This window comes from Pseudophryne corroboree, chromosome 9, assembly GCF_028390025.1.
Source record: "Pseudophryne corroboree isolate aPseCor3 chromosome 9, aPseCor3.hap2, whole genome shotgun sequence".
NCBI classification, from domain to species: domain Eukaryota; kingdom Metazoa; phylum Chordata; class Amphibia; order Anura; family Myobatrachidae; genus Pseudophryne; species Pseudophryne corroboree.
Window position 1 is genome coordinate 198,653,331 of NC_086452.1, and position 21,386 is coordinate 198,674,716.

Sequence of the window (21,386 nt, forward strand, 5' to 3'; positions counted from 1 at the left end):
ACATGGACACTGTTTAGGAACTATTGTATATCTATCATTTACCAGGTATTATTAGAGATAATCTGACAGTATGTGTTGGTCACTGTAAATTATTATCATAGTAATAAAGAAAAGCTGTGCTACAGTACATCGCCTGGCAGTTGGAAGTTGTTATTACTCCCAGCAGGTGGCTGTAGTGTGACTCATCTAGAGAAACGTTTTCTTCTGTTTTTTTTAAACTGTGGTGTTCCCCAATAGGAATCATCTGCACTGGCGATATGTGACTATATAAAACGTCTACAGTCACTTCTGCACACAGATAACGGACAGCGCAAATCGCGAACAGAAAGGCACAGCTCCATCTCAGCCGCGGAATTTATCATCCCTAGAAAAAGCCTGGAACGCAGAGATTTCCATAATACTCCTGGGAATGTAATCAACCAATGAAGACCTGAAAATCCGGGACCCATCACAGAGCTTCGGATACACATAGTTTGGAACTCTTGTATTTCGTCCAAAGCCTGACATATCGCTGGATCCCAATTCCCCACCATGTCTCCGAGCAATTTGCTTTCCGTCACTCCACTGATACTCTTCTTACAGATCGCCTTTACTCATGGTAAGATTTTTGTGCACATAAATATATTTATAGTATTGTTATGCATAAAAAGGATAAAGTCTTCTATTACCATTTCAACACAAATACATAGTGGGAATTAATGCAGTTATCAGTAGTTATATAAATTATATACAACTGTATGTAATCTATATTTAATTAAATATGGAGCTATCACTGTTCCTCGTTGTTGTAATAATTTGACACATTGATGCTTTTGGTAAATTATTACTGTTATTCTTCATTGGGAGAACAATGGCTTCAGCCTATTTCATGTACTCTGAATATTGGCAATTATATTCCAGGATGTGATTATCAGAATTGTAAAGGTATTATTTCACATTCACATGGTTCTCCTATCAGTTGACTGTCACTGTCATAGTGAAGTATCTCTTACAGTACTTGTGTCCTTTCCACAGCCATCCTTCTTTCTGCCCCTCATACCAGCATTCCTGCTCAGATTGGTGAAGAGCTGCATATCACCTGCACAGCCTTCAAATGTGAGAAACCGGAGTTCATCTGGGCTAGCCTCATAGACAATACATTAAGTGGTACAGTTAGTACTGTGGGGAAGAAGTCGACCCTGACCATGAAGGTCAGCAGTGAGAGCGATGGATCCTATCGTTGTACTGTGTCCTGCAATAATCCACCAGCAGAAAGGAGCTTCAAAATCGCTGTCTACTGTAAGTTATTTATAGATTATTCAGTAGATGTTTAGTAAACTGTTTGAAGTTTGTATTTTTTATTTTATGAACCAATATTAGAGGTTGCAGAACCTCTTGGCACGTTTAGTTGTTAATCGCCAATCTGTTTGTCAATGTCATATATGATGTCATAGGGATTTAAATATAGAGAATGGTGGAAGGAGCTCTTAATAGAAATTAATAAATTAAAGGCGTTTATGAGAAGGAGGAGAAAGACAGGAGTGAAGAGGAGAGGAAAATAGACATAGAAGAGAAGAGACTGTGGATGTATTGCAGGATAGGGGAGAAAGATTTTATAAATAAAATAGGAAGTTAATATATTTAGCAACCCCTGACTTTAGTAACGTACAGCATTTATCTGCCACATTGTAAGGTTCTCAGTGGCCGCTGTTGAAATATTTTAAATAGACCGCCTGTAACGGCATTGGGCGTGGTAATTACATCCAGCACATTGTGTAACTTCTCTTTTATGTGATTTCTACAATGAGATGGAGAGGTATCAATCGTTAGAGAGAGATAAAGTATCAGTCAATCAGCTCCTAACTGCCATTTTACAGGCTGTGTTTAAAAAATGACAAGAGCAGATTGGTTGGTAATTTATCTCTCTCTCTCCTTTATCTCTCTCCAAGGTTTGATGCATCTCCCCCATAGTCTTTGCAGTACTATCGAGTGACGCTTGGTTTACTCTACTTTAGATGTCTAGGCCATATTGGCTTGTATGGAAAGCACTGCATAGCATTGGTATAATTTTTTTTTTAATTTTATTTTGGGGGGGGGGGGGGGTTCATATTTGTAAAAAGAGTTTTACCTGTTGGTATTTACAATAATGTCATCTGCTTTATACAATAAATATAGATGGTTCATTAACATGAATTTGGTTTTCTTTACAGTTTTAGGGCTATTTTTATTAACCGCTTCTCGGCAGTTGGAGCTGAAAATTTAAAGTGGCACTAACATTCAGTACAAAGCCTGGAGAGCTTCACACCGAATGTTAGTACCGCTTTAAATGTTCAGCACCAACCCACTGAGAAGTGCCAACTTTTATATAGAGTCCTTTTTCTTGTAGGATAAACATCCATGTACAGAACAGAGAACTGCAATTCTAACCTTTACAAGGCTGTGTCTAAAGATTACATTTGTTGTTCACATGGGATGTGGTCAGGATCCTGGTACCTGGGATCCCGATAGTTAGAATACTGACAATGGCATCCCGGTGGACAGAATCCTGACAGTAAGGACTGGGTTTAGGGTTAGGTTAAAGGTTAGGGTTAAACACTAGGGGGAGGGTTAGGCCGAGGGAGACCAGCGGTTAGAGTTAGGCTGCAGGAACGATGGTTATGTGCCCTACACATTTGCCGATGTGTGTGGCCGATATTAATAATCTTGTTCAGTAATGAATGAAAAAAAATTATATCACTCAGTGTGTATGCACCAACGATGAACGATGCGCGGCCCCGCAGTCATTCATCGTTGGTTCTCCGTCGCTTTGCAATGCAAATCAATTTGGATGATGATCGATCATCATTCAGATCAATCATCGTCAAAATTGCAAACATTGCTGACTGTGTTGGCCTCTTTAGGGTTAGGGTGGATTCACACCTGAACAAAGGGCAATCGGGACGATGGTCGAGCCAAATTCCCTTTGGCCCGGACTATGCCTGATTGCTTGTACACGCCAGGAAGATTTAATGAAAGATGAAACAATCACTGCACCAGGTCGAATGCGATATCGGCCGACTGGGTGCATGCAATCGCGGGTATACACTGTACGATACGGCCATTATGTAATTTACCATTTGTCTGGAAATAACATATTGCATCAACATCATTCAGGTGTGTACCCACCCTTAGGCTGCCGGAGGGGACGGTTAAGGTTAGGTTGTGGGAGTGGTGGGTTAGGGGTAGGGTTAAAATACTCAATGGGATCCATCGGGATTCTGAACGTGAGGGATGCCGCTGTCGCGCAGGGACGTGCTTTGAGCTAAATGGCTCAGGAGGCGCTGGCTGGCACTAGAGATGGATTTACACGCAATATATGAGCCAAAGGGTACATCTGGGCATTATACACAGGTGCAGCAGTATATTCTCTTGGAAATTTTCTGAGTTTTGATCAGAGGTGTCTATGACAGGTGAAGCACTGCCTCACCTGTCATAGACTTTTTACTCCAGAGTTTTGTCTATAAAAATTATTAGAATAATGCAAAGAAGATATTTCAAACATATTCTATGTATTTTTCATATACTTTATACAGTCAAAACTCTGGCACAAATGTTAGTGTGACAGGAAAGCCTCTGCCTCACCTGCCTCACCCCACCGCACGTCGCCTGTTGGCATTCTGACTGTCAGGATCCCGACCACCAGGATTCTGATACCATCCTGTTCATATCAATGTGCTGAGAATTTTGGCTGTATTTAGTACTTATTGGCTAATGTACAGTAAATATATTTGTGTGGAAAGGAAACAGTAAAATGCACCTGTATTGCTGTCCTGAGAATTAAAGGAATACTTGAAAAAGAAATAATTATACAGCAAGAGAATCCATAGACACAAATCTGATCTTTTATTTAGCATTGAAATACATTTCCATTGCAAAACCTTTACATTTACATAGATCATTGGCAATGTATTAATCATATGTAACATAAATGTTTTTTTTTTTGTTTTTTTTAGCTTTTCCAAGTGACCCCATTCTACACATGTCATCTGCTGTGGTGGGAGAACAGTCCCGTATCACCTGTACACTCACCAACATCTATCGTTCTGAGATGATGACTGCTAAGATAATGCTGGATACGGAAATAGTGGCGGAATATAACGCAGCAGAGGTGGCTGAATATAGCCAGGAGATAAAAAATATCAGTTTTTGCCATGACTTAATACTGGAGGAGAGTTATGAGGCAAAGAAGATTGAGTGCGTGGCTGAAATGGAATTTGATGGTAATGACATTATACCTATAAAGAGGAACACCTCGATGGAACTCAAGCTAATGTGTGAGTAATAGACTGGTGCCTTTTTATCTTCTTTATACTGCAATATGCAGATATGATCTTATATGTAGCAGGGCTGTCTTTTTGTGTGGGCTCAATGGGCAGTTGCCCAAAGGACCCAGGAGTATAAGGACCCTAGGCTGATAGCTAAGGATTCCCTTTTTCCAGAGGTACCAGATTTTTGAAAATCGGAAATGGGGAACCGGAGATATCCGACTTCAGAGCAGTTGTCACTATCCAAGCCTGTTAATTGCTTTTCCCAGCCAGGTATCTTGGGTTCTGTCTGACTTAGAGTTTTTCTGGGGGTATACTCCAAAATCCGGGACTCTCCCCTTTCAGTGGACACTGGCAGCTTGTCTCTACTATGCCTAGAACCAGAGATATCAGCCTTCCAGCAGCTGGTCCCCGCTCCAGCACCACACGCCTGGTGTGCAGTTTTATATCTTCAACGGTGGATTGCTCTGGCTCCTGAACTCTGATCCCCAAATCCACAGTACCGCCTGAAAGACGGGGCTCTCTAGTTTTTATTCAATTGAAAGTTAAGAAATCTATTTTCAGGAACTGGAGATATCTGCAGTCAAGTAAGCTGCCCCCATCCACCAGAAAATGATGAATATTAAGCCCACTACACTATCCACCCCTCCCCTGTCTGTTAAACACCCCCTACCATCCTGTGAGTCACGTAACGGGGGCCCCTTCATTCAGCCCAATGCCCCCTTCTACAGTTTAGTGTTCTCTTTCCCGCCCCATCTCCCACCATCTGTGCAGTAAAGGAGTAATTAGCAGAAATTACTGCTCCTGGTCCTACATGCTGAGTGGAAGATAGAGTACCCCATACCACCAGTGGGACATCAAATCTGCCACTGATAGCACACGCCACCCTTACCACTGGAGAAAGGGTAGGGGCCCCAGTGCATTGCTTTGCCAGGGGCTTCCACTGCTGTTAAGACGGCCCTGATATGTAGAACACTTACTGGGTGATGTGTTATTACATTACATATCATGCTGCTAAAGCTGCTCCTGCTTTGCCTTGTAAAGCAAGCAATAACGCAGAGATGTATTCCTGACACCAGTGTGCATGCATGAGATGTTGCATAACAGCAACCCTTCATTATGACCCGACGGCGCTATCGTGTAGATGGTGGGAGCCAGCAATGGGAATGGCAAGTAATACATAGTGTCATCCATAGATGGCATTATGTGCAATTGCGCAAGTGACAAAAATATATATATTTGTAAGAGCTGATCATGTTTCACTATAGCTAACTGTGACAGCGGTGAGTTAGAAAGCGATGCCTTCTGATCACTCCATGGTGAGCTTTTCAGTACATTCTAGAGAAGCAGTGCTAACCCATTGGAACAGCGATTAAGGGGGACAAAAGCTGCCCTTTTCGCAATACACCCCATTCCAATGATGGAGCCGTCTCTATCATATCACGGGGAAAGTCTCTCTTGGCAATGCACGAACCAGCATGTACAGTGAATTTCTGCAAAGTACATCTGTGAAAGCGACAGGTACTTTGTGCTACAGAAGCACCTCCCACCTCACATGGCACCTCCCACCTCACATGGCAATATGCTGCAGCAGATGAGTGAACGGCAGAATGATAGACTTATTTTGAAGAATAACTGCAATCTCTAGAGCCGAGTAACCTGGGTCGGTAGGTTGTAGAGCTAGAAGCAGGATTTGTTTAAAACATCTTTCTCCTCATTTTCAGACCCACCAGCAAAACCCCAAATCAGACCACACTCATCCACAACTGTGAGAGCGGGTGAGGAAATATCTCTGACCTGCAGCTGTGACAGTGCATCCCAAGCTTACATCCAGTGGTTGAAGCTTGTTGATGGCAGGAAGCTGGAGATGCCAACTGATGACCAAGGCATACTGACTCTTTCCAGTGCAGAACCACAAGACAGTGGGATTTATATCTGTTGCGTGAAAAACAACATAGGAGAATCCTCTTCACAAGTGGAGATCACTGTACAAGGTGAGATGACCCCAGTGTTTCCCAAAGGATATATATTTCTATAGCACTGTTTTACAATCCCAGTCCTACTGGTATTACAGATATCCGTGCTTAAACACAAATGTCTCAATAAGGACCACAGGCATTTTAATTGAACCATTTATCCTCAAGCATAGATATCCTTAAACCTTGCATTGTCGGGGGCGGGGGAGGGGGGTGTGTTGTGTATTGAGTTTGGGAAGCAGTGCTCCAGAAAATTTATTTCTGCCTCCCGTGTGTTCTCACTACTTTCTGTTATTCCTAATTCTTCGTCCTAATCTTTGATATGATACAGTAGCTTGGATTAAGTTTCTGTGTTAGGGCTCTAACACTGGAAGAAAGCTATGTCGGCATGCACAATGTTGACATTAAGACCATAGCGACATTTTACATGATGTTGACACGTTATGTGTTGACATAACATTCATGTCTACATTCTGAATGTCGACATTACAAGCCAGACTAGCACTCTCCATAAGGCAACATATTCTTCTTCTTCTTATTATTATTATTATTATTTGTATTATTTGTATTATTATGATTAATAATGATAATAATTTTAAAAAAATATGTATTTATGCTATACAGTAGTAATCTACTCTGGAGCACAGTGGCATAGGTCATGTGGCTGTTGGATCCATAGGTGAAGGAGTTGGTTTGTGTACATCTATCTGCTCCCCGGCCCATGTGCCCACCTCACCTTCTGAGTATTTACTGGGGCCGGTGCATGTGCAGCAAAGCTCAGTTTAATCTTTCAGTTCTGGGTTGAAGAACTGAAAGGCCAAACAGGGCTTCACTGCACATGCACCGGCCCCTGCGCACGTTACTAACGAGAGGAGCTCTGCTTCCCCTCACCCAATCGCTTATCCCACCCACCCCCCAAAAAAACTGTGTGGCCAGGCAATGCTTTTGTTATCTATAATTGTATATGAAACATTTACAGTAAACTGATTTGATCATACTTAGGTCTTCCAGAAATTCCTAAGATTACCATCCAGCCAGGAGCCAGAGTGACGGCTGGGCAGACTGTTACAATTGCATGCTTTGCCGATGGCAACACAAACACAAATGTTACATTGTGGAAGGTGTTGGAAGAATTGGATATTCTTCTTCTTGGCACCGAAGGGGAATTCATCATCAAAGAAGCAGCTCCTTCTGACACTGCGGAATACAGGTGCACCGCTGAAAATCAGTATGGACTGGCTGAGACATCGGAATTGATCACAGTGACATGTAAGTGTCATTCTCTTTTGTGCAGGGGTGATGTGATCAGTCAGGTCTGGCAGCTCATACTTGTAAATCTTTGTGGTTAAAAGTTAAACTTTTTATTTTCATTAATACAAAATAAAGTGCATATTGCTTTCTTTATATTCAGCTATAAAATTTGCCATAACTATGAAAAAACTGCACCTAAAATTCTAACTTTAAGTGTTATTGGAGTTAAACCACACCATCACTAAAAAACGGATTGCTGTACACAATGTAGTGATTAATTACACAAGTGTGTGCCGCACTGCAGGTGGCATCGTCCATGCAATCACATGCCAACCTATCCTGCATGGAATTCCCCAGTTCCCAACCAACAGTGTGAAATACCTTATAGGTTGTTTATAGCAATTGTGGCATAGCCCTTTTCATTTAATGTCCCTCCATCATGTTTTTCACTAATTTTTCCATTTCCTAGCACTACTAAAAGCTTCATTTGCGTTATTGAAAATAATACTCATAAAAAGTTCTCCATATTAAACACCATTTTAATGCTGAGTGAATACAGTTTGTGTGACACAACCCTTATGGCCCTCATACATCACAGATATATTGGGGCAATGTCTTGATCCACCGATTGCCGAATCGGGGAATCAGGAAAATTAAACATGTTTAAAAATCCCAATTCCCCATTCCCGACCAGCTACGATCAGGATTGGCAAATCCTGATGGATCTTTAATCATCGCTGGCCGCCGATTGGCAGATCCCATCAGTGGTTTCAGCCGGGTTAGGGAATTGGGAAAATTGCCACATTGATGTATGGGGGCCTTAAAGCATCTAAGTCATAGTTTTGTATACTGTATCTAATGAGATGTACATCAAATTGAGTTGAAAAAATACATAGCGGTGTGTGTCAGGTGTCAGCGACCAGTGCTAATATGATTATTGCCCAATGGCTAAAACATCCAAAGTTAATAAGACATCTATTAAAGTCAAAATGTTTACTTTTCATTAATGACTGTAATCTCTTTTTAACAGTTCCACCCAAAAACACACATGTAGTCATCACGCCATCTCCAGTTGTGAAAGAAGGAGACAGCGTACATATTAGGTGCACATCAGAAGCATCTCCTACTCCTACACTGGTGCTGAAGTTGAGAACAGGACATGGCCAGACTGAGTTGAAATCAGAGACAGGACAGTTCCATATTTCACATGCTGGAGTAGAGCATGCAGGGACACTAATATGTGAATCCTCAAATGTGGTGGGACAGCAAGTTGCCGATACCTTGCTAACTGTACAAGGTGAGACCTATGTAAAAGTAATGACATAAATTGATGAGAACATGAGATATTGCAAGCTCTGTTCTCATAACTTAATAAATGAAGCATTTGGATTGGTGATTTGCATGCCATTAACAGTGGACCAAGAGCATAATTTGCAGAGCAGAATTTATCCAAAATGTTGGTTATGCTCTAGACTCCTGGTGTAATTTTCTGAAATGATGCCTGAAAACATACTGTTACTAATCTCTGCATGCAATGTTGTTTTAAACCAATGTCCTGTAGTAATCAATAATAACGGTAAACATCCAAAATTTCCTCCATATGGAGATAGCATCAGCAAACTGTTATTTCCTTTGCAATGACATAGACATTGATAGATGTAAAACTTTCATCAAGGTCAAATGTTTCAGCGCACTTATATCACTCAACAATTCCACCCAAGAATAAACATAGAACCATCATACCATCTCAGCCAGTGGTGCAAGTAGAAAAAAGTCTTACAGGTACTGTGTGCGCACGCCGAAAAATGGGTGTGGCCAAATGCCACATGAGGCGTGGTCATTTAAAATGGGGGCGTGATACACATATGGGGGGGCCAGATACACTTATGACACCAACAGTGCCAGATACACATATGCCCCACAGTGCCAGATATACGCCCCCACCGTGCCAGATATGCTCCTACAGTGCCAGATGCACAAATGCTCCACGGTGCCAGATGCACAAATGCTCAATGGTGCCAGATGCACAAATGCCCTATGGAGCCAGATGCACGAATGCCCCACGGGGCTAGATACACAAATGCCCCCAGTAGTGCCATATATGCCCCCACAGTGCCAGATACACATTGCCCCAGAGTGTCAGATACACATTGCCCCTGAGTGTCAGATACACATATGCCCCCCACAGTGTCAGATATGACCCCACTGCACCAGATACACATATGCCCCCACAGTGCCAGATACACATGCCCACACAGTGCCAGATACACATATGCCCCCAGAGTGCCAGATATGCCCCTTCAGTGCCAGATATGTCCCCACAATGCCACATACACATGCCCCCACAGTGCCAGACATGCCCCCACAGTGCCAGAGACACATATGCCCCTTCAGTGCCAGATATGCCCCTTCAGTGCCAGATATGTCCCCACAGTGCCATATATGCCCCCACAGTGCCAGAGACACATATGCCCCTTCCGTGCCAGATATGCCCCTTCAGTGCCAGATATACCCCACAGTGCCAGATATGCCCCCACAGTGCCAGATATGCCCCCACAGTGCCAGATATGCCCCCACAGTGCCAGATACACATGCCCCCACAGTGCCAGATATGCCCCACCGTGCCAGATATGCTCCTACAGTGCCAGATACATAAATGCCCCATGGTGCCAGATGCACAAATGCCCCACGGTGCCAGATGCACAATTGCCCCACGGTGCTAGATACACAAATGCCCCCAGCAGTGCCGTATATGCCCCCACAGTGCCAGATACACATTGGCCCAGAGTGTCAGAAACACATTGCCCCAGAGTGTCAGATACACATATGCCCCCACAGTGTCAGATATGCCCCCACTGTCCAGATACACATGTGTCCCCACAGTGCCAGATACACGTCTCCACAGTGCCAGGTACACATATGTCCCCAGAGTGCCAGATATACCCCTTAATGCCAGATATGTCCCCACAGTGCCAGATATGTCCCCACAGTGCCAGATATGCCCCCACAGTCCCAGATACACATATGCCCCCACAGTGCCAGATATGCCCCTTCAGTGCCAGATATGCCCCCACAGTGCCAGATACACATATGCCCCCACAGTACCAGATATGCCCCTTCAGTGCCAGATATGCCCCCACAGTGCTGGATATGCCCCCAAAGTGCCAGATACACATGCCCCCAGAGTGCTAGATATGCCCTAGCAGTGCAACTCACCATTGTTGCTGCTGCCTGGGGCTGGCACTATCTTCTGCTGCTGGCCTGTTGCAGGGGAGAGGAGAGCGCAGCACGCACTCCTCCTGCCCCTCTCCTGCCCTCAGTCCAGTCTCCTGTATATTAAAACTGGTGCCGGTCCGCGAGCCAATCAGGGCTCGTGGTCCGGCAGCAGCGGCTCCTGATTGTCTGCCGGTCCGCAAGCTCTGATTGGCTCATGAAACGGATCAGCGCACGTCGCCGCCGCTGCCAGACTCAGGGGACTCGGGCAGGCAGGAAAGGAGAGGCGCATGCTGCACTCTCCTCTCGCCAACACCCAGTGTATGCAAGGTGGTGGCCCGGCGGTATGGCGTACCTCCTGGGATTTTCTTACAGGTACGCCGTACCACCATACTTGCAGCACTGGGTACAGGTTGTGCAGTGCATAAGGGCACCTGGGTACAGGGGATCCACACCACTCACCCTGCACCTATTTCATCAAAACTTACCACTGTGGAGTCCAGCGTGGCAGCACTTCACAAATCACTAGAAAAATGACACAGCAACCACTTTCCAGTGTTTTGCACATGTGCAGTACATAAGTCCCCAGGAAAATGGCTACCATATCATTTCCCAGGAGACCTGCTCATGCACAGTAGAGTGTGCCACAGTGCCAGAGTCTACTCTGCCCCTGTTAATAATATGCCCTTGGTTGGACAGCAGGTGGCAGAGATTACTGTGTCTGTTCACGCTAAGAGAATCAACTAAAAATAGACATAGACTAGTTATACTATTCATTGGGGGGTTTCTAACTTCTTACTGACTTTTGGTGCCTATTTTCTTTCCACTTTAATTTAGTGATGAGCGGGTTCGGTTCCTCGGAAACCGAACCCCCCCGAACTTCACCCATTTTACACGGGTCCGAGGCATACTCGGATTCTCCCATATGGCTCGGTTAACCCGAGCGCGCCCAAACGTCATCATCCCGCTGTCGGATTCTCGCGAGATTCGGATTCTATATAAGCAGCCGCGCGTCGCCGCCATTTTCACTCGTGCATTGGAAATGTTAGGGAGAGGACGTGGCTGGCATATATCTGTGCTCACACTGCTTTATTGTGGGGATTGGGGACCACCAGTATATTATATAGGAGGAGTACAGTGCAGAGTTTTGCTGACAGTGACCACCAGTATACGTTGTCTGCCTGAAAAACACTCCATATCTGTGCTCAGTGTGCTGCATATATCTGTGCTCACACTGCTTTATTGTGGGGACTGGGGACCAGCAGTATTATATAGGAGGAGTACAGTGCAGAGTTTTGCTGACAGTGACCACCAGTATACGTTGTCTGCCTGAAAAACACTCCATATCTGTGCTCAGTGTGCTGCATAAATCTGTGCTCACACTGCTTTATTGTGGGGACTGGGGACCAACAGTATATTATATAGGAGGAGTACAGTGCAGAGTTTTGCTGACCAGTGACCACCAGTATACGTTGTCTGCCTGAAAAACACTCCATATCTGTGCTCAGTGTGCTGCATATATCTGTGCTCACACTGCTTTATTGTGGGGACTGGGGACCAGCAGTACTATATAGGAGGAGCACAGTGCAGAGTTTTGCTGACAGTGACCACCAGTATATATAGCAGTACGGTACGGAAGGCCACTGCTCTACCTACCTCTGTGTCGTCAAGTATACTATCCATCTAGATTCTATACCTGTGGTGCATTTTAGTTTTGCAGTTTGCTGACAGTGACCACCAGTATATATAGCAGTACGCTACGGAAGGCCACTGCTCTACCTACCTCTGTGTCGTCAAGTATACTATCCATCTAGATTCTATACCTGTGGTGCATTTTAGTTTTGCAGTTTGCTGACAGTGACCACCAGTATATATAGCAGTACGGTACGGAAGGCCACTGCTCTACCTTCCTCTGTGTCGTCAAGTATACTATCCATCTAGAGTCTATACCTGTGGTGCATTTTAGTTTTGCAGTTTGCCGACAGTGACCACCAGTATATATAGCAGTACAGTACGGAAGGCCACTGCTCTACCTACCTCTGTGTCGTCAAGTATACTATCCATCTAGATTCTATACCTGTGGTGAATTTTAGTTTTGCAGTTTGCTGACAGTGACCACCAGTATATATAGCAGTACGGTACGGAAGGCCACTGCTCTACCTACCTCTGTGTCGTCAAGTATACTATCCATCTAGAGTGTATACCTGTGGTGCATTTTAGTTTTGCAGTTTGCTGACAGTGACCACCAGTATATATAGCAGTACGCTACGGAAGGCCACTGCTCTACCTACCTCTGTGTCGTCAAGTATACTATCCATCCATACCTGTGGTGCATTTCAGTTGTGCGCAGTATATATAGTAGTAGGCCATTGCTATTGATACTGGCATATAATTCCACACATTAAAAAATGGAGAACAAAAATGTGGAGGTTAAAATAGGGAAAGATCAGGATCCACTTCCACCTCGTGCTGAAGCTGCTGCCACTAGTCATGGCCGAGACGATGAAATGCCATCAACGTCGTCTGCCAAGGCCGATGCCCAATGTCATAGTAGAGAGCATGTAAAATCCAAAAAACAAAAGTTCAGTAAAATGACCCAAAAATCAAAATTGAAAGCGTCTGATGAGAAGCGTAAACTTGCCAATATGCCATTTACGACACAGAGCGGGAAGGAACGGCTGAGGCCCTGGCCTATGTTCATGGCTAGTGATTCAGATTCACATGAGGATGGAAGCACTCATCCTCTCGCTAGAAAAATGAAAAGACTTAAGCTGGCAAAAGCACAGCAAAGAACTGTGCGTTCTTCTAAATCACAAATCCCCAAGGAGAGTCCAATTGTGTCGGTTGCGATGCCTGACCTTCCCAACACTGGACGGGAAGAGCTTGCACCTTCCACCATTTGCACGCCCCCTGCAAGTGCTGGAAGGAGCACCCACAGTCCAGTTCCTGATAGTCAAATTGAAGATGTCACTGTTGAAGTACACCAGGATGAGGATATGGGTGTTGCTGGCGCTGGGGAGGAAATTGACAAGGAGGATTCTGATGGTGAGGTGGTTTGTTTAAGTCAGGCACCCGGGGAGACACCTATTGTCCGTGGGACGAATATGGCCATTGACATGCCTGGTCAAAATACAAAAAAAAATCACCTCTTCGGTGTGGAATTATTTCAACACAAATGCGGACAACAGGTGTCAAGCCATGTGTTGCCTTTGTCAAGCTGTAATAAGTAGGGGTAAGGACGTTAACCACCTAGGAACATCCTCCCTTATACATCACCTGGTCCGCATTCATCAGAAGTCAGTGACAAGTTCAAAAACTTTGGATGATAGCGGAAGCAGTCCACTGACCACTAAATCCCTTCCTCTTGTAACCAAGCTCCTGCAAACCACACCACCAACTCCCTCAGTGTCAATTTCCACCTTACACAGGAAAGCCAATAGTCCTGCAGGTCATGTCACTGGCAAGTCTGACGAGTCCTCTCCTGCCTGGGATTCCTCCGATGCATCCTTGAGTGTAACGCCTACTGCTGCTGGCACTGCTGTTGTTGCTGCTGGGAGTCGATCGTCATCCCAGAGGGGAAGTCGGAAGACCACTTGTACTACTTCCAGTAAGCAATTGACTGTCCAACAGTCCTTTGCGAGGAAGATGAAATATCACAGCAGTCATCCTGCTGCAAAGCGGATAACTCAGATCTTGTCAGCCTGGGTGGTGAGAAATGTGGTTCCGGTATCCACCGTTAATTCAGAGGCAACTAGAGACTTGTTTGAGGTACTGTGTCCACGGTACCAAATACCATCTAGGTTTCATTTCTCTAGGCAGGCGATACCGAAAATGTACACAGACGTCAGAAAAAGAGTCACCAGTGTCCTAAAAAATGCAGTTGTACCCAATGTCCACTTAACCACGGACATGTGGACATGTGGAGAGGCACACAGCTGACAACCTCTTACGGAAATTGAGGAACATCATCGCAGAATGGCTTACCCCAATTGGACTCTCCTGGGGATTTGTGACATCGGACAACACCAGCAATATTGGGCGTGCATTACATCTGGGCAAATTCCAGCACGTCCCATGTTTTGCACATACATTGAATTTGGTGGTGCAGAATTATTTAAAAAACGACAGGGTCGTGCAAGAGATGCTGTCGGTGGCCCGAAGCATTGCGGGCCACTTTCGGCATTCAGCCACCGCGTGCCGAAGACTGGAGCACCAGCAAACAGTCCTGAACCTGCCCTGCCATCATCTGAAGCAAGAGGTGGTAACGAGGTGGAATTCAACCCTCTATATGCTTCAGAGGATGGAGGAGCAGCAAAAGGCCATTCAAGCCTATACATCTGCCTACGATATAGGCAAAGGAGGGGGAATGCACCTGACTCAAGCGCAGTGGAGAATGATTTCAACGTTGTGCAAGGTTCTGCAACTGTTTGAACTTGCCACACGTGAAGTCAGTTCAGACACTGCCAGCCTGAGTCAGGTCATTCCCCTCATCAGGCTTTTGCAGAAGAAGCTGGAGACATTGAAGGAGGAGCTAAAACAGAGCGATTCCGCTAGGCATGTGGGACTTGTGGATGGAGCCCTTAATTCGCTTAACCAGGATTTACGGGTGGTCAATCTGTTGAAATCAGAGCACTACATTTTGGCCACCGTGCTCGATCCTAGATTTAAAACCTACATTGTATCTCTCTTTCCGGCATACACAAGTCTGCAGAGGTTCAAAGACCTGCTGGTGAGAAAATTGTCAAGTCAAGCGGAACGTGACCCGTCAACAGCTCCTCCTTCACATTCTCCCGCAACTGGGGGTGCGAGGAAAAGGCTAAGAATTCCGAGCCCACCCGCTGGCGGTGATGCAGGGCAGTCTGGAGCGAGTGCTGACATCTGGTCCGGACTGAAGGACCTGGCAACGATTACTGACATGTCGTCTACTGTCACTGCATATGATTCTGTCACCATTGAAAGAATGGTGGAGGATTATATGAGTGACCGCATCCAAGTAGGCACGTCAGACAGTCCGTACGTATACTGGCAGGAAAAAGAGGCAATTTGGAGGCCCTTGCACAAACTGGCTTTATTCTACCTAAGTTGCCCTCCCTCCAGTGTGTACTCCGAAAGAGTGTTTAGTGCAGCCGCTCACCTTGTCAGCAATCGGCGTACGAGGTTACTTCCAGAAAATGTGGAGAAGATGATGTTCATCAAAATGAATTATAATCAATTCCTCCGTGGAGACATTTACCAGCAATTGCCTCCAGAAAGTACACAGGGATCTGAGATGGTGGATTCCAGTGGGGACGAATTAATAATCTGTGAGGAGGGGGATGTACACAGTGAAAGGGGTGAGGAATCGGAGGATGATGATGAGGTGGACATCTTGCCTCTGTAGAGCCAGTTTGTGCAAGGAGAGATTGATTGCTTCTTTTTTGGTGGGGGCCCAAACCAACCAGTCATTTCAGTCACAGTCGTGTGGCAGACCCTGTCGCTGAAATGATGGGTTCGTTAAAGTGTGCATGTCCTTTTTATACAACATAAGGGTGGGTGGGAGGGCCCAAGGACAATTCCATCTTGCACCTCTTTTTTCCTTCATTTTTCTTTGCATCATGTGCTGTTTGGGGACAATTTTTTTGAAGTGCCATCCTGCCTGACACTGCAGTGCCACTCCTAGATGGGCCAGGTGTTTGTGTCGGCCACTTGTGTCGCTTAGCTTAGTCACACAGCGACCTTGGTGCGCCTCTTTTTTTCTTTGCATCATGTGCTGTTTGGGGACTATTTTTTTGAAGTGCCATCCTGTCTGACACTGCAGTGCCACTCCTAGATGGGGCAGGTGTTTGTGTCAGCCACTTGGGTCGCTTAGCTTAGTCACACAGCTACCTCATTGCACCTCTTTTTTTCTTTGCATCATGTGCTGTTTGGGGACTATTTTTTTGAAGTGCCATCCTGTCTGACACTGCAGTGCCACTCCTAGATGGGCCAGGTGTTTGTGTCGGCCACTTGTGTCGCTTAGCTTAGCCATCCAGCGACCTCGGTGCAAATTTTAGGACTAAAAATAATATTGTGAGGTGTGAGGTGTTCAGAATAGACTGAAAATGAGTGTAAATTATGGTTATTGAGGTTAATAATACTATGGGATCAAAATGACCCCCAAATTCTATGATTTAAGCTGTTTTTGAGGGTTTTTTGTAAAAAAAAACACCCGAATCCAAAACACACCCGAATCCGACAAAAAAATTTCAGGGAGGTTTTGCCAAAACGCGTCCGAATCCAAAACACGGCCGAGGAACCGAATCCAAAACCAAAACCCGAAAAATTTCCGGTGCACATCACTACTTTAATTGCAACTTACATTTGGGTAACAATGCTAACAAAATGTTCCTACTGTTTTTTTCACTGAACAGTTCCACCCAAGAACACACATGTTACCATCACCCCATCTCCGGTGGTGAGAGAGGGAGACTCTGTACAGATAACGTGCACCTCCGAAGCTTCTCCTGCCCCCAGCCTGGTGCTGAAAATGCAAACAGAACATGGCCTTGTAGAGCTAGAATCCAGAGATGGATTATACAATATTACATATGCCGGAATGGAGAATGTTGGAAAATATCTTTGTGAATCTACAAATATTTTGGGGCAGCAAGTGACAGAGAAGATGCTGACTGTACAGAGTGAGTGTTTTAACCATAAATTCATTAAGTACAGCTCTTTATTAAGGAATAAAAGCCAAAGAGTAACAAACATATGAATATAATGTCATAGGGCAAAATACAATAGCCCTCAAAAGATTTACTTTTATATAATAATCTCAAACATTTTCTTCCAGTTCCACATAGAAACACCACAGTGTTTGTGACTCCATCGCAGAACATCACAGAAGGTGACACAGTCATTATCAATTGTGAGACTCACAGCATTCCATCTCCTTCTATCACTCTGCAGAAGATGTGCGCCAGTAATAGCGCAGTGCTATACGCCAGCAACGGCACCTTTACACTGCACAATGTCACCCACAATGACACTGGAACATACACCATCAATGTAATCAGCGACTTCGGGAATGAGACAGAGGTCATCAATATCTATGTTGCAGGTGAGAAATACATAATAGGTTCCCTGAAAGTTCTCTTTCCTGGGACTAGACAGAGTGCTATTTATAGAATACTTGTATTGCTTCTCGTTAGATTAATTAACAGTAAAACTCACACAGGAAACTATAAGCAATGTTCTAGAAACTCAGACAGACTGTTTAGGAAGCAGCTGTATAACGTCTCTTGAACTACCAGCTTTAAAAAAAAACCCACCTACTTGGCACACCCATAGATACACAGGCAAGCACATGCTCAGGGCAAGGGCTGTGCAACAACACCCTCCACCACCCTCCTGGGACTTAGGCTGCTCACCTTAATCGACCCACACCCCATTGAAGGGGGGGTGGGAGGGCTAGACCACCTGCCCACTTCCCCGGGGCATAAATTCAGCACTTACATGCATTGGTTTTTTTTTTATATTTGCCCCTTTATTTTCTTAAGAGATGCTATAGAGAAGAGTGAAAGAAAAAATTGCAAGTTTTGGGTTTGGGTGTTGGAACCAGCACAGAGTCTCACAACACATGTACATACTGAACATGTTCTGTCATTCTGTCTACAGAACCAGCACCTGCTGTAGCCCAGATGTCATTCGCCACTCTGCCCCTTAGCCCTGCTCCTGGTAATTCCTCTCTAACTACCCCCTGTCCTTCTCTTCTTTACAGAAAGACAACAGAGCCCTGGATTTAACCCTCTCTCTGTGATTTTTGCATCTATTGCGTTTCTGTCAGCGGGAATCATTGGGATGCTCATTTATCATCACAAGCAAGCAAAGGTGCAAGGATCATACAGCTTGGTAAAAGCATTCAGAAGCAAAGTCTGACATTACACATGTAGGTTTAATGGACAGCTCACCTGCTGCTATGGAACAAGGCATTTATATGACCATAGACAAGGACCACCGCCTATAGCACAGGAATAACCAGTTCTAGCAAGCCATGTGCTTGGAGAGTTCTAATGTGAATGAAACCAAAATAAGCTTGTGCCTCCCTCAGCTTTGCCTTTCCGGTACCTACGGAGAACCTGGATGCTAAACCATAGTTATCCAGATATTCTGGCTGTGAATAAGAAAATACAGTTATCAACGAGACACAATATCTCAACTTCATCGTGATGGAGCTTAGTGTGTGAAAACCCACTGTTTGCACTTAGATTTTCTATGTTGTGTATGGTGTTGTGTATACTGTGTGTGTGACTGGGATTATCTGAGTGTGCCAAAGCTGCTCTTATTTATATTTTCTATTCTGTAGGCACATTGTATCTCATTGTTCTGTCACCATTTTCATGTGCTGGTTTATATGTGTTATGTGTGGTGCATTTTCATTTGGCCGTTTTCCTCCATCATTGTTGGAACTCTTTATAGCAGAGGTTCTCAAACTCGGTCCTCGGGGGCACACACAGTGCATGCTTTGCAGGTAACCCAGCAGGTGCACAGGTGTATTAATTACTCACTGACACATTTTAAAAGTGTGTGCCCCCGAGGACCGAGTTTGAGAACCTCTGCTTTATAGTATGATGTTGGGTAATTAAATAAGTGAACTCAGCAACTGCAAAGCATCAGTTCTGAAAAAAAAAAAATTGGTCATTTGTCCTAACGACAGGACAATCATCTCAAACGCAATTTTTTTAAAGCATATTATTCGGTCAACCAGCAATATTTTTGTTTTATTTCATGAAATAGTGCGAAAAGTGCAATATTGTAACATTTAACTGGTGAGCTTCTAAAAGCTTTGTGCATGTTCACCTAACCGGGTCTGCACTGACCTTTATCAATATTATTATACTAGCTACCAGCCCGTCAAAATGACGGAACAACATAACAACATAACAGTAATGTCAGCGCCCAAACAGAGCAACACTTCAATTGCTCCATCGGGCACCATCTAGTGGTCGCCGATGGACAAAACAGTACAGTTCCCCCCTAGAGGTGAGGAGCAGCATTAGCCTTTTATTAAATAGGAGGTGCCGTATGCAGTAGCTATAATGTCTGAAACGGTACAAAATAGTTTAATCACTGCTGACTAAGAGATGCCGTATTGCTCCTAAAATATATTGAAGTATAGGGGCAAAATGAACAAGTGATATTCTTGTTATCACTTATTACGACAATGGTGTTCCAACCAATTAGTTTCTTTCAATTTTCAAACAAATGACAGGAGCAGATTGATTGGAGCACAATTTAATATTCATAACGAGTGATAACTAAAATATCACTTGTTAAATCTGCCCCTTAATTACTAAACATAATCTCTCCATATATTGCCTAAATACATAGTGTACACAGTTGAATTTTGAATAATGCATGTGCCAGTAATGAAAAGAATATTGCTTTTACCACCAAAAAGTTGATTACTGAACATTTATGTAATTTTTCTAACTGGTTAGGGTGGTATAGGTACAAACATTAAATAAACAATCATATACAATAAATGGCTAACGCTGCTCCTCACCTCTATGGGGGGAATTCAAGTGTTTTGTACACCGGCGGACACTAATGGCGCTCGATGGAGCAATTAAAGTTTTGCTCCATATTCAGGGCGCTGACATTACTGTTATGTTGTTCCGTCATTGATGGGGTGGTAATTAGTAGGATATAAATGACCAGTCATAACCTATGTCCACATCTTTACACAAAGGCAGGGCTAATTGTTTAGTATGCATAATACTATATATGAAATATAATACATGAGTAATGCCAATAGATGTATAAACACCTGGATATAATGAGTTCAGATGGCATCAGTTCATGGGGGTAATTCCAAGTTGATCGCAGCAGGAAATTTTTTAGCAGTTGGGCAAAACCATGGGGGTAATTCCAAGTTGATCGCAGCAGGAAATTTTTTAGCAATTGGGCAAAACCATGTGCACTGCAGGGGGTGCAGATATAACATTTGCAGAGAGAGTTAGATTTGGGTGTGGTGTGTTCAATCTGCAATCTAATTTGCAGTGTAAAAATAAAGCAGCCAGTATTGACCCTGCACAGAAATAAAATAACCCACCCAAATCTAACTCTCTCTGCAAATGTTATATCTGCCACACCTGCAGTGCACATGGTTTTGCCCAATTGCTAACTTTCTTGCTGCTGCGATCAACTCAGAATTACCCCCCATGTGCACTGCAAGTGTAACAGATATAACATGTGCAGGCAGAGCCGGCCCTAACCAATATAATGCCCTAGGCAAGATTTTGTCTGGTGCCCCCTAGCACCGCCACTAGTTCTGCAGGAGATGCCTGGATAAGTCATCTGGCAGCTCTGCTAACGTCTGGCACCTTTTGTTTCTGAAAATGCATCTTATTTGCATTACTATGTGGCTAGAATGCACAAGCAGCTTCTGCTGATTAAAATAATATGCAGCATGCCTATATTCTGTATGCAACTGTGGCTGTATCTGCATATGAAATGCTACATTACAGTGATTTCCAGGAATACACTGCAATGTAGTATTTCGTATGCAGATACAGCCGCAGTCATACACAGAATATAGGCATGCCGCATATCATTTTAATCAGCAGAAGCTGCTGGTGCCCCTAAGCATACCAAATGCCCTAGGCATTTGCCTAGTTTGCCTATGCCTAAGGCCGGCTCTGTG

At 44.2% G+C, this 21,386-nt stretch overlaps 1 protein-coding gene across 1 annotated transcript; it reads left to right on the forward strand.

Moving 5' to 3' along the window:
• The first annotated feature begins 257 nt into the window (after positions 1-257).
• Positions 258-21,136, forward strand: LOC134957863 (vascular cell adhesion protein 1-like). The gene is made up of 9 exons (XM_063940082.1): positions 258-598; positions 1,015-1,278; positions 3,972-4,292; positions 6,008-6,277; positions 7,262-7,528; positions 8,541-8,807; positions 17,113-17,379; positions 17,535-17,801; positions 18,462-21,136. The coding sequence occupies exons 1-9, from the start codon at positions 532-534 to the stop codon at positions 18,617-18,619; spliced, it is 2,148 nt and encodes a 715-aa protein (XP_063796152.1). The 5' UTR covers positions 258-531; the 3' UTR covers positions 18,620-21,136.
• The last annotated feature ends 250 nt before the right edge of the window (positions 21,137-21,386 follow it).

Excerpts from the sequence above, each read along its gene's own strand:
- LOC134957863 (XM_063940082.1), top strand. The coding sequence starts at position 532 with ATGTCTCCGAGCAATTTGCTTTCCGTCACTCCACTGATACTCTTCTTA. Across the intron at positions 599-1,014 it reads ACAGATCGCCTTTACTCATG|CCATCCTTCTTTCTGCCCCT; the intron begins GTAAGATTTTTG and ends TCCTTTCCACAG. Across the intron at positions 17,380-17,534 it reads GAAGATGCTGACTGTACAGA|TTCCACATAGAAACACCACA; the intron begins GTGAGTGTTTTA and ends ATTTTCTTCCAG.